Source organism: Cydia amplana, chromosome 26 (assembly GCF_948474715.1).
Source record: "Cydia amplana chromosome 26, ilCydAmpl1.1, whole genome shotgun sequence".
Lineage (NCBI taxonomy): Eukaryota > Metazoa > Arthropoda > Insecta > Lepidoptera > Tortricidae > Cydia > Cydia amplana.
In genome coordinates, this window is record NC_086094.1 from 752,617 (window position 1) to 765,206 (window position 12,590).

Genomic DNA, 12,590 nt, shown 5'->3' on the forward strand with positions numbered 1-12,590 from the left:
CTGTCCTATTATTATTTTATAGGTAATAATCTTGCAGATTCCAGTTGATCCACAGTGATTAATCTATAAATAATATATGAACATGAATATTTATTTACACTAGAATACTAAAGTTCAAACAACCTTCAAATCAAGGGTGAACAGGCACAACTGGGCAGGCTCGCTCCATCGTAGGCCACGTCTTCGCCTCGGCTAGTCTGTGGCCATGAGTAAGCCCATTTATAATTAAAAAAATAAGTTTACTTCTGAAAATCCTGAAAACAAAAGGTTTAACCACAGAAACTATAGTAACTTTTTTGTCATAGCCAAAAACACTGAATTCTCTTGTAATAAGTACATAGAAAAAAGTGGGAGTAGGAATATTTTAATCACCTTCACTTTCTCTATTTTCTTTAGCCTCTTGCCGCCCACCATACAAAATTATAGCCAAGGAAGTTTGAATCTTGTTGTGCTTCAATTGGGTTGAATTTTATTTGTTCGAAAATTTTACGAGACTAATGAAATGCTACCTACTTTGTATTTAATTAAGGTTGACATTCCATCGAAACTGAGTGTACATCTTAATGTACATTGGGCGGCACGAGGTTAAATTACAATTGTTCTGTAACTTTGTTTGGCAGCAACTATATTCTTTTGATTCTGAGCCTTTCTTTGTAATAGTCAAAGCCACTGAAAAATTACTGTGTACTGCTTCTTTTTTAATCTGTAGAAGAGGAGTAAAGTGGGGAGACCCTAATACAACCAGCCAATACAGTACAAAAAAAACCGGCCATGTACAAGTCGGACTTGCATTCCAAGGGTTCTGAACATTACACAATTTTGAACAATATCAAAAACGAATTAAGTCCGACTCACGCTTGACTGCACAGTTCTAATAAAAAACGATTTTGTGTATTTTTTTCATAATTTTTGACCCAGTAGTTTCGGAGATAGAGGGGGGAATGGTCATATTTTGCCTAATTTCTTGAATTACTTCTAAATTGTTTATCCTAAAATTGTGAAATAAATCTATTTGAGATTCTCACAATAAGTTCTTTCATTTGATATGTAGATATAGTTTGAAAAAGCGCTGGTGGCCTAGCGGTAAGAGCGTGCAACTTGCAATCCGGAGGTCGCGGGTTCGAACCCCGGCTCGTACCAATGAGTTTTTCGGAACTTATGTACGAAATATCATTTGATATTTACCAGTCGCTTTTCGGTGAAGGAAAACATCGTGAGGAAACCGGACTAATCCCAAACGGGCCTAGTTTACCCTCTGGGTTGGAAGGTCAGATGGCAGTCGCTTTCGTAAAAACTAGTGCATACGCCAATTACTGGGATTAGTTGCCAAGCGGACCCCAGGCTCCCATGAGCCGTGGCAAAATGCCGGGACAACGCGAGGAAGATTATAATATAGTTTGAAAAACATAATTTACCCCCGAAAAGTGGCCTCCATGTTTAAAATTCATTTGTTTACGTTACATGTCCGTCACAAACTTACATATGTGTACCAAATTTCAACTTAAGTAATTGGTCCAGTAGTTTCGGAGAAAATAGGCTGTGATAGACGGCCAGACAGACGCACGAGTGATCCTATAGGGGATTCGTTTTTTCCGAGGTACGGAACCTTAAAAATTATCCCAGGAATGATACAGGTGATAAAATGATCCAATGATCCCAGGTGTACAAGGATGGGCCGCAGCACCTCTGCACCTTCTGCAGTGCGGCGCTGCTCCGCTGCGAGGCCTTCCGCACCAAGTGCGTCCGCGCCCAGCTGTGCCTCAACTCCAAGGAGCACCAAGGAGAGGTTGGTATACATTATACAACCAGCTGCAGGTGTACAAGGATCTGCAGCACCTGTGCAGCTTCCACAGAGGTTAAACACTAATTAATTTTGTTCCAGCTGGACACAGACTACATCCGCACGATAGACCGCGCATCACACAAACTCCTCCCAAACCTGACCGTCAACCCGGTACAAACTGTCGAATGCATCGACGTCAAACCCCCCGAGGACATCAAAAACGAACCCGACATCGACATCACAGATAACAAGAAAACCGACTTCAAAATAGAAGTCGAGATCAATGAGGACAAATTGGAACAAGTATTTGTTGTAACTGACATCGATAATAATGATAGAAACAAAAGAAAAAGGAGGGGTTCAAAGAAAAAGATTAAAACTGAAATCGATGTAGATTTTGATGGTGTGGACAATGTGGACGTAGATGATGATGATAATGATGATATAAGTTTAGAAAATATAGCTAAAAGCCTGAAGCGAAAAGTGAAATCTAAAGCTAAGAAGGTGGTTAAGAAGAAAGATAAGCCGGTGAAAGTTAAGCAGGTGAAAGAGAAGCCGGTGAAAGAGCTGAAGATTAAGAGGAGGAATCCGGCTAATGGTTATTTGCCGGAGTTTGCGATGGCCGCGTTTGAAAACACGTATTCTGTTCATGTCGTCACTTTAAGCAAGGTTAGTTCAGTTCAGTTTCTTTATTGGTAAAAAATATTTTACAGGTCACACAGGTACATTTCAAATATGATAGGTAGTTATAGTTAGTCTAACCAAATTGTCAGTAAATAGGAACAAAAAAAACTATACTCATCCTTTTCTTTTGGGTGCTAGTACTAGTGTAAGATATAGCTAGTATGATTCTCTCAGTCTATGTTTGAAATGAGACAGTCCTTTGACAAACTATAAATACAATTCTAGATAAAAATAAAAGTTAAAACAAGTAAGAAGAGTAGGGTTTTGAATGTTATGATATGAACTTTCAAGGTTATTCACCTCTTGTCTGATCTAATGTTTAGTGATCTTTTTCGAGGACGATTTTTAACCCACGATTTTTGATCACACACATCACACATATGAAAAGTGTACATACGTATATAAGAAAATATTTAGCTCGCAATTTAAAGTAAGTGTTGTTAGAAGTTGACAATTCAGTTAGCAATAACAAACGTTTAGCGCCATCTAGTTCGGCTGTTTCTTGTGTAAACTCAGCTTACGATGTATTCTAAGACTTTATACAACTTTCAAAATCAGTAAATTTTGCTAATGGATACTTTTTAGATATAAATACTCATTATCTTTTACTTTATCTTTTTTCACGTGTACAGGAAGATCAACTGGAAGAGATCGCAATGCGCAAGGAGTCCGCCAACTACCAAGAGTCCGCGTTCCAGTGCGAGGACTGCGGGAAGGGCTTCGTCGCCGAGGAGGCGTACAACAACCACCGCACCAGGCACAGCCCCGTGAGTAAACATGATGATGGAGTTGCAGGCGTCCGTAGGCTGCGGTGACTGCTTACCATCGGCTTGTTTGCCATCGACGTGGTATAAAAAATTATGCTATTGGAAAATCTTACACAAACTTACTCACAGCAAAGAGAATTAAAAAAAATAGAGGCGTATTGTCAATTTTGTAGCCACAGGGAATTTACTGCCATCTTTCGACACATGATTAAAACTTTTAGATCGCCATTTGACTTTGATCCTTATTCTTTGAGCAAAATGACATGTAATTTTTTTTAAAGCAATAAATGATCTATCTATATCTATATGAACAACAAAATATATTAATGAAGTTTTTTCTTGACATCTGTGTTCTCTTTACAGAGCGCAGGCAATTTCCCCTGCGAAATATGTAAAGTGCGCTTTACGAAGCAAAGCATCCGGCACACGCACCAGGACATGCACCGGCTCAAGTTCTTCTGCAAGGAGTGCAGTTTCGTCTCCAGAACGAGGTTAGTTGTCTTCACGTAACGTAACAGAATGCAGCATTCTTCTCAGGCATATGAGTTTACCTTACGCCTGCGAAACATGCACCGCGTCCTTAACGAAGTAACTCTGGTACACCCCCCAGGTCTTGTATCAGCTCAAGTACATCTGCAAGGAGTGCAGATTTCTCTGCAGAATCAGTGCATGTAATCTTATAAGCTGTCATTTGTATTTATTTTAGAGCGCAGACTTCTCAGGTGTATGGTTTTGCCCATATGCTTGCGAAATATGCGCCGCGTGTTTCACGAAACGAAGCATACTGCACGCGCATTAGAAGCTGCATTGACTAGTATTTTTCTTTAAGGAGTGTAGCTCCGTCTCCAGCACTCGGTTATTCAAGTCAAGGCTCGGAATCGGTTTTTTCTTCATACAAAAAATATGGGTACGGTAATACGGTATTATTACGTTCTTTGGTTTATTATTTCATTTTTGATGGGACAATCCAATACGAAGTTGTTACCTAAATACATGATACAGTCCTACGTAAAAAGCAAAATAAATTAAAAATATTGCGCTAATTCGGCGTTTAAAAAAACCGGTTCCGAGCCCTGATTCAAGTCAGTCATCAACAACAAGAATTTATTGAATAAATTTAATAAGCAGGGATCGCGCTTTTATACGGTTAAATATAATAGGAACATGCATAATTTTATAATATCATCTAGTTTAAATGACAGAAAATACTTAAGTATTATCATATCCATGGGGCAAAAATACAAATAGGGTTTCTATAATAAAATGAAGCCCAATAGTTATACAATTTGAAGACGCTTTGTCTGTGCAGGCATCAAGCAAAGCAACACCACGAGATGCACGTAGGCAAGACCTTCGAGTGTCAACACTGCGGGAAGAGCTTCAGGTCAGGACATTATTATACATACTTATATTATTTTCTACACAAACTAAAATAGTCTTAGCCGTAGAGTTTCCGACAAACAGCAAGCAAATTCGTATTGTACGAAGGGTCGGCCTGAAAACCAGCGTTGTAGTAGGTAAGCCTGCTGCAACACATGCTGAGGTTCGCTCCTTTTTAGCATCATAATTTAAAAAAACTTATATCTACATGTAAACAAATTAATTTGTGCCTATTTAAGTTTAATTCTAAGGCTTGTAATATTTTGTAGCATTGCCTGTAAACATTTTTCAATGTGGTGTTAAATAAAAAATTTCTATGTCTATGTCTATGTCTATTATACACACCGGGTGCGTGTGCGACTGTGCGTAGACGTGGACGTGCATGTGCGCGTTGTAATATACATATCCTTAGGAGAGACGGCGCACCGTTTGCTTGACGTGTGCGTGCACGGCTCAAACATTTTAGCGCACGTGCACATCTACGCACACGCAGCCGGTGTGGTGTGGCCTATAATCGTGTGTTTTATTTATTTTTAACTTTAACGCACATCAAATAAAGTACAAATGGTGGACTTAATGTTTCTTTTAATATGCTTGGGTATATGGGTATATGTAATTATACAGTTAAGTTAACTACACTCTACAAGATGGGTAAAAAAAAACTTGACATATATTCTTTTGTAAAACTGTAAAATCAAAAATTGCGTAAACTCGTTACTTTAGTTAAGTGTACATTTTAGATATAATACAGAAATACGTATTTTTGCGAATTGTTGCCAAGTAATTATTGGAAGTGTGAAACTAAAGTCGAGAGAATTATCATAAAGCAGCTGCAAAAGAAATCGGATAGGTTAGTGGCGAAATTCCTTTTTGCAACGGATTTTCTTTATGACTAGTCTTATTGTTAAAAAGCGTTATCTTCCAGACAATTACGAGTAAGGTGTTGACATGTTCAGCGACACAGACTAAAACATAATTTCCTTTTAGTAAAAGTTCGACGTACTTATCACACGTGCGTCTGGCGCACCCGGCGCTGAATGTGGCGTGCGACGAGTGCGGCGAAACCTTCGTGGGGCAGATGGGGCTCAAGATGCACAAGAAGCGGATGCACGCCAAGGTACAGTATACAGAGTGTCTCACAGTCGACGTATCTGTCGCACGTGCGTCTGGCGCACCCCGCGCTGAATGTGGCATGCGGCGAGTGCCACCCGCCACCAAAACGAACGACGAACGTAGGTACTCTTATCTCATTTGAACATCTTTAAGAGCCAACGTGCACACGCGCCACTGCTAAATAATCGTGATTATTTAAATTTTACGGCAGATATTTAAACAAAAACCGGCCAAGTGCGAGTCGGACTCGCCCACGGAGGGTTCCGCACCATCAACAAAAAATAGAGCAAAACAAGCAAAAAAAAAACGGTCACCCATCCAAGTACTGACCCCGCCCGACGTTGCTTAACTTCGGACAAAAATCACGTTTGTTGTATGGGAGCCCCACTTAAATCTTTATTTTATTCTGTTTTTAGTATTTGTTGTTATAGCGGCAACAGAAATACATCATCTGTGAAAATTTCAACTGTCTAGCTATCACGGTTCGTGAGATACAGCCTGGTGACAGACGGACGGACGGACGGACGGACGGTCGGACGGACGGACGGACGGACAGCGGAGTCTTAGTAATAGGGTCCCGTTTTTACCCTTTGGGTACGGAACCCTAAAAAAAAGGATACCTTTTGAATACATCAAACTAGTTTCTATGTTGCTGGATTCGTCAATCTATGAATTCAAAACAAAAACGGCCGTTTTAACTTTGGACGCATAGATTGACGAATCCAGCAACATAGAAACTAGTTTGATATATTCACAAGGTACTTTAATACAAGATACAGTACGTAGCGGCCCCCTTTTTTAAATATCTTTCTTTAAATTTAAATAATCACGATTATTTAGCAGTGGCGCTAGTGTGCACGTTGATGGGCTCTTAACCGGTAACGACAAACGGAAACGAAATCTTTTTCGTTCATGTGTGAATGAACGAAACCGGTTTGAAAAATAAAACGGTGTCCGAGTCCTGGTAGAATGTTTGCTGATTTTTTTTTCTAGAGCATCATACCGGAACAGTACAAGTGTGAGACTTGTTCAGCCACGTTCCTAAGTGTCTCGGCGCTGAACAGACACACAGACACAGCCGGCGAGCACAGAAACCTGCGGCCGTGCGAGCAGTGCGGCGAGAACTGTGCGAGCGAGGAGGCACTACACAAGCATGTGGGGGAGATGCATTCGGCTGAGACACATCGGTGTGAGGAGGTCAGTATTTTATGATACTACGACCCGCCCCGGCTTCGCACGGGTTAACAAATTATACATGAACCTTCCTCTTGAATCACTCTATCTATTAAAACAAGCAACAACGGTTGCACTCCGGGAGTGCCGATAGAAGTGAAAACTCACCACACTATGTTACCGACGCCCGGTAACACGATACATACGTTTAGCGGAGGTATTCTATTTATTTATTATATATCATTATCATTCTCAAATAAGATCACACTTTTTCATTGACATGTTTATTTACATACTGCCATGACAACGCCAAATTATTTGAACATAGGTAAAGAGTCTTGAAAAGAAGTCCGCAACATAAATGTCAAATAACATTGAGTTTTTCTTTATTGATTTAAATGCCATCTAAATAATTATGAGTGGCCACCTTACGCCCCTTACGGTCACGTGATCGCCTTACGCTGTCTCGAGTTTATCATTTTTCCCCCACCTCAAAAAGTGCCCAGCGCCGCTAAAGAAGTTTTCACTTCAAAAACAGCATCAAAATCCGTCGCGTAGTTTTAAAGATCTAAGCATACAGACAGACAGACAGGAAAGCGACTTTGTTTTATACTATGTAGTGATTCCACTTTTTTGTCACTTTTGGCATAGAGAAATAAGTGCTCACTCCATACATCAGCTTTGTTACCAAAACTACTATTATTTTCGTAGTCGACATCTTGCGTCAAGTAGCAGAATTATCAGTGCTGCTATTCGACAATAGATGGCGCGACGAACGGAAAGTCTAATGCTCAACAATTTTCAGCTAATATTATAACCGGATTAATCGGAACTCTATTTTCAACTTCTGCTTGTAATATTAGTTATAAATAATTGTTGAATAATACACTTTTCGTTAGTCGCGACACACGTGACATCTAGAGTCGAGTAGCAGCACTGATAATGTCCGCTACTTGACGCTAGATGTCGACTACGAAATAACTCGCGTTTTGGTAAGAAAAGTGATGTCTGGAGTTACCACTTACTTTTACTTATATTTCTCTATGCTTTTGGTAACTTTGAACGCCACTCCTATCGTGTACTACCACAAATAAAACTTAAATTTACCATTTATAGCCGGTCCACCAGCTTTGTTAGTAGAAAAAGGCGCAAAATTCAATTTTCACCTCAGCAGCTCGAACAAGGGTACTTTGCTACTTAAAAACAGTGAGCAAAATCGCATTTTGCTCACTGAGTGAGACAAAATGAGCAAAATGCGATTTTGTTCACTGTTTTTAAGTAGCAAAGTACCCTTGTTCGAGATGCTGAGGTGAAAATTTAATTGTTGGCATATCTGAAGAAAACATGAGTGAATAGAGGTAAGTGATGAAGAAGGAATACATTTTTACAGGGTCCGTCTGCCGGCAAGTGAAAGATTCTATAATAGATTTACTCGCTACGCTCGTAAATCTATTATAGAATCTTTCGCTTGCACGGGACTCAAAATATCAAACTTTGATTTCTTGTTGTACAAATAACTATTTTCTATGGGACGATTACCATTTGGAAATGGCTTGACAGACTATACTAATATAATTTTAATGTTGCCAGTGCAACGCAACGTTCGCAAGCGCAGCGGCGTACGACCTCCACCACCGTCGCAAGCATCTCAACCAGCCCTACAGCGCGGCCGGCAGACGGACCCTGCACCGGGAGCCACTAGTGCCGGGGCAGTTCGTGTGCGAGCAGTGCGGACGGATACTACCGGTACTGCTCTCTCTATCATACTCAACCAGCCCTTCAGCGCGGCCGGCAGACGGACCCTGCACCGGGAGCCACTAGTGCCGGGGCAGTTCGTGTGCGAGCAGTGCGGACGGATACTACCGGTACTGCTCTCTCTATCATACTCAACCAGCCCTTCAGCGCGGCCGGCAGACGGACCCTGCACCGGGAGCCACTAGTGCCGGGGCAGTTCGTGTGCGAGCAGTGCGGACGGATACTACCGGTACTGCTCTCTCTATCATACTCAACCAGCCCTTCAGCGCGGCCGGCAGACGGACCCTGCACCGGGAGCCACTAGTGCCGGGGCAGTTCGTGTGCGAGCAGTGCGGACGGATACTACCGGTACTGCTCTCTCTATCATACTCAACCAGCCCTTCAGCGCGGCCGGCAGACGGACCCTGCACCGGGAGCCACTAGTGCCGGGGCAGTTCGTGTGCGAGCAGTGCGGACGGATACTACCGGTACTGCTCTCTCTCTCTCTATTATATATTTCGAAGCAGGTTTCAAAATATGCCAAAAAAATCCTTTTGTTCCAGTTGAGGTGTGATTTTTGGAGTTTACTCCTTAAGAATCGACTTTCATATTATAAGCCCGGGGTATGAAAATTTATGAAAAGTAAAATCAAACGTTACATTACGTTTTTTGCGCAACTCGTCTTGCACATCCCCTAGCAACGGGTGCATGGAAACACTTTATTTATACAATGTCAACAAATAACAACTGTCAATTTGCAGAGTTTAGCCATAATTCTAGAATGTAAACATATCAAACTGATACCTACCTAAATGAACACAAATTTAACTCATAAGTTTGCCGTTATGTAATTTATTTAAGTATTTTTATTTTTTATTTTTTTTTCAACCTGAGATACAGGATTTTCCTAGTTCAGGTAGAAGTCACTTTAGCCTTACTTTATAAGATATTATTAACCTAATGTTAAATGTATGACTATGTTTTTCTGAATAAAGTTTTATTTATTTATTTATTATTTATTTTAAGTTTGGATCTTAAATGATGTGTTTTCTAATCGTTCGTAAGGTAACACGAAGACACTTTTTTGAAGAGACTTAGGTACTGAAAAAAATTGCATACTAGTATTCTCGAATTGTTCCAGAGTCATAGAGAAATATAATAAGACAAGAGTGCTCACTCCATACATCAGTTCAGACTATTAATTTCAGTGTCGACATCTAGCATCGAGTAGCGGAACTATCAGTACTGCTACTTGACAATAGATGTAGCACCGACCGGAAAGTCTTATGCTGTTGAGATAAGACTTTCCTGTCGGTGCTACATCTATTGTCAAGTAGCAGTACTGATAGTTCCGCTACTCGATGCTAGATGCTAATAGTCTTTTTGGTACTAAAACTGATGTATGGAGTGAGCACTCTATGTATTTTTTTCTCTATGCCAGAGTCGAACCTCGCTGCGGTACCACAAGAGGGACCATAAGACAGCGAAGCCCCACGCCTGTCGCCAGTGCCCCAAGAGCTTCTCCACCAAGCGAGCGCTCGATGTAAGCAGTTTTTACAAGCTTTTACTTACTTTCACCTGTCCCGTTGTCTGTAATCAAAGCTTGCAAGTTAAATTTGATCCACTTCCCGGTTTCCGATTGAGCTGAAACTTTGCATACACATGTAAGTCGGGTGACAATGCAATATTATGGTACCATCGAGCTGATCTGATGATGGAGACAGGATGTGGCCATAGGAAGTCTGTGATGAAACAACGCAATCTAATTGTGTTAGGGGTTTTTAGAATTGTCTCGATGAGTATTAGTTGTCTGTCGTAAGAAAAGTACAATCAGCGATAAAAGCTTGTACCAAAAATCATTTTTTTCCCAAAAACTCTTGATAAATATTTAAGTGAGTCCGACTCGCACTTGACCGGTTTTATTTTTACTATTTCGCACAGTATCTGTATTCTGTAGACATTCAAATTACTTCTAAAGATGCGTAATTTTATTTTTGATCGAACTCGAAACTTTTTTTTTTTAATAACAATGATATATGCAATCCGGGGCACGCGCGGCCGTCCGCTCAGTGTTCAGCGAGCTGCGGAGGACTGAACTCACTGCTTCATTTTTTAGGGTTCCGTACCCAAGGGTAAAAACGGGACCCTATTACTAAGACTCCGCTGTCCGTCCGTCCGTCCGTCTGTCACCAGGCTGTATCTCACGAACCGTGATAGCTAGACAGTTCAAATTTTCACAGATGATGTATTTCTGTTGCCGCTATAATAACAAATACTAAAAAATAAAATATATAAAAAATAATTAAAAAATTAAAAATAAACAAAAATAAAACCAAAATAAAATAACTTAATATATCTTTTTTTTTAAAAAGGGAACCGCCTTCAAAAAACTAACCCACTGAAAAGTACAAAATAATTATTATACGGCACCCCTTTACGTGTCCAGTCCCTATCCCGTCGTAAAGCCAAAAAGTAATGAATACCTAATAATAAGAAAATTAATAATCATCCGGGTAATTACTTAGTTTTTGAAGTCGGTGCCAAACCAAAATTTTTGAGAACCGATATTTTAGACAACGAAGAACGCTGCACTTACTTGCATTATAAATACATACTTAGTTTACTCATTAATTTAGTTCTTGTAGATTCTACGTACTCGTATTTTTTTCTGATTGGTAGTATAGACTGTTTTTGTTGGTTTGGCACCGCCTTCAAAAACTAAGTAATTACCCGGATGATTATTAATTTCCTTTATTTATCTTTCCTCTTACGTTAGGTTATTTATAATATGAATATAAAAGTAAAATATAAAAACACTTACAAAACAATCTATATATATAAATGCAAGTGTCCTGACTGACTGACTGACTGACTGATTCATCAACGCAGAGCCGAAACTACAAAAGCTAGAAAGTTGAAATTTGCACACTAGGTTGCATTTATAAAGTGTACAAGAGATAAGAAGCGATTTTGAAAAATTCAACCCCTAAGGGGGTTAAAAAGGGGATGAAAGGTTGTATGGGGTTCAAGTTTTAGTTTAAGCTAGGAATTTGAAACTTTGTAAAAATGTATTATATTAAAAAACAAGAAAACTAATTTCAGCGTTTTCGAAAATTCATCCCCCAAGGTGGTGAAAAAGGGGTTGAAAGTTTGTATGGAGATCAAATATTTTTGTGAGTGTGTGACTTTAAACTTTGTATATGGGTATATTATTATAAGACAGGAAAAGTAATTTCAGCGTTTTTGAAAATTCATCCCCTAACAGGGTTAAAAAGGGGTTGAAAGTTTGAATCCATTACAAATGCTTTGAAACTTCTTAGAAAGGCATAATAACCGATTACAAAAAAAAGTAATTGCGACGTTTTAGGAAATTCAACCCCTAAGGGGGTAAAAAAGGGGATGAAACTTTGTCTTGGGGTGCAAATTTTATTTTAAGCTAGGACCTTGAAACTTTGCAAAAAGGTATTAAATTAAAAAACAAGAAAACTAATTTCAGCGTTTTTAAAAATTCATCCCCCGAGGTGGTGAAAAAGGGGTTGAAAGTTTGTACGGAGATCAAATATTATTGAGAGTGCGGGACTTGAGTCTTTGTATAAAGCCATATTATTAAAACCCAAGAAAAGTAATTTCAGCGTTTTTAAAAATTCATCCCTTAAAAGGGTTAAAAAGGGGATGAAAGGTTGTATGGGGTTCAAGATTTATTTTAAGCTAGGAATTTGAAACTTTGTAAAAATGTATTATATTAAAAAATAAGAAAACTAATTTCAGCGTTTTCGAAAATTCATCCCCCAAGGTGGTGAAAAAGGGGTTGAAAGTTTGTATGGAGGTCAATATTTTTTGTAAGTAAGGGACTTGAATCTTTGTATAATGACATATTATTAGAATACGAGAAAAGTAATTTCAGCGTTTTTAAAAATTCATACCCTATAAGGGTCCAAAAGGGGTTGAAAGTTTGT

At 39.4% G+C, this 12,590-nt stretch overlaps 1 protein-coding gene across 3 annotated transcripts in view; it reads left to right on the forward strand.

Moving 5' to 3' along the window:
• LOC134660127 (zinc finger protein 708-like) overlaps positions 1-12,590 on the forward strand; it is a 290,810-nt gene that overhangs the window by 658 nt on the left and 277,562 nt on the right. For 2 of the 3 annotated variants that reach the window (XM_063515834.1, XM_063515833.1), the window contains exons 2-3: positions 1,661-1,786; positions 1,883-2,452. In XM_063515834.1, the coding sequence (XP_063371904.1) occupies positions 1,661-1,786; positions 1,883-2,452 (696 nt within the window). Of the gene's footprint in view, positions 1-1,660; positions 1,787-1,882; positions 2,453-3,099; positions 3,235-3,597; positions 3,726-4,543; positions 4,619-5,601; positions 5,732-6,720; positions 6,925-8,490; positions 8,760-12,590 lie in introns of those variants that run through there. The other variant, XM_063515835.1, reaches the window with a different exon arrangement.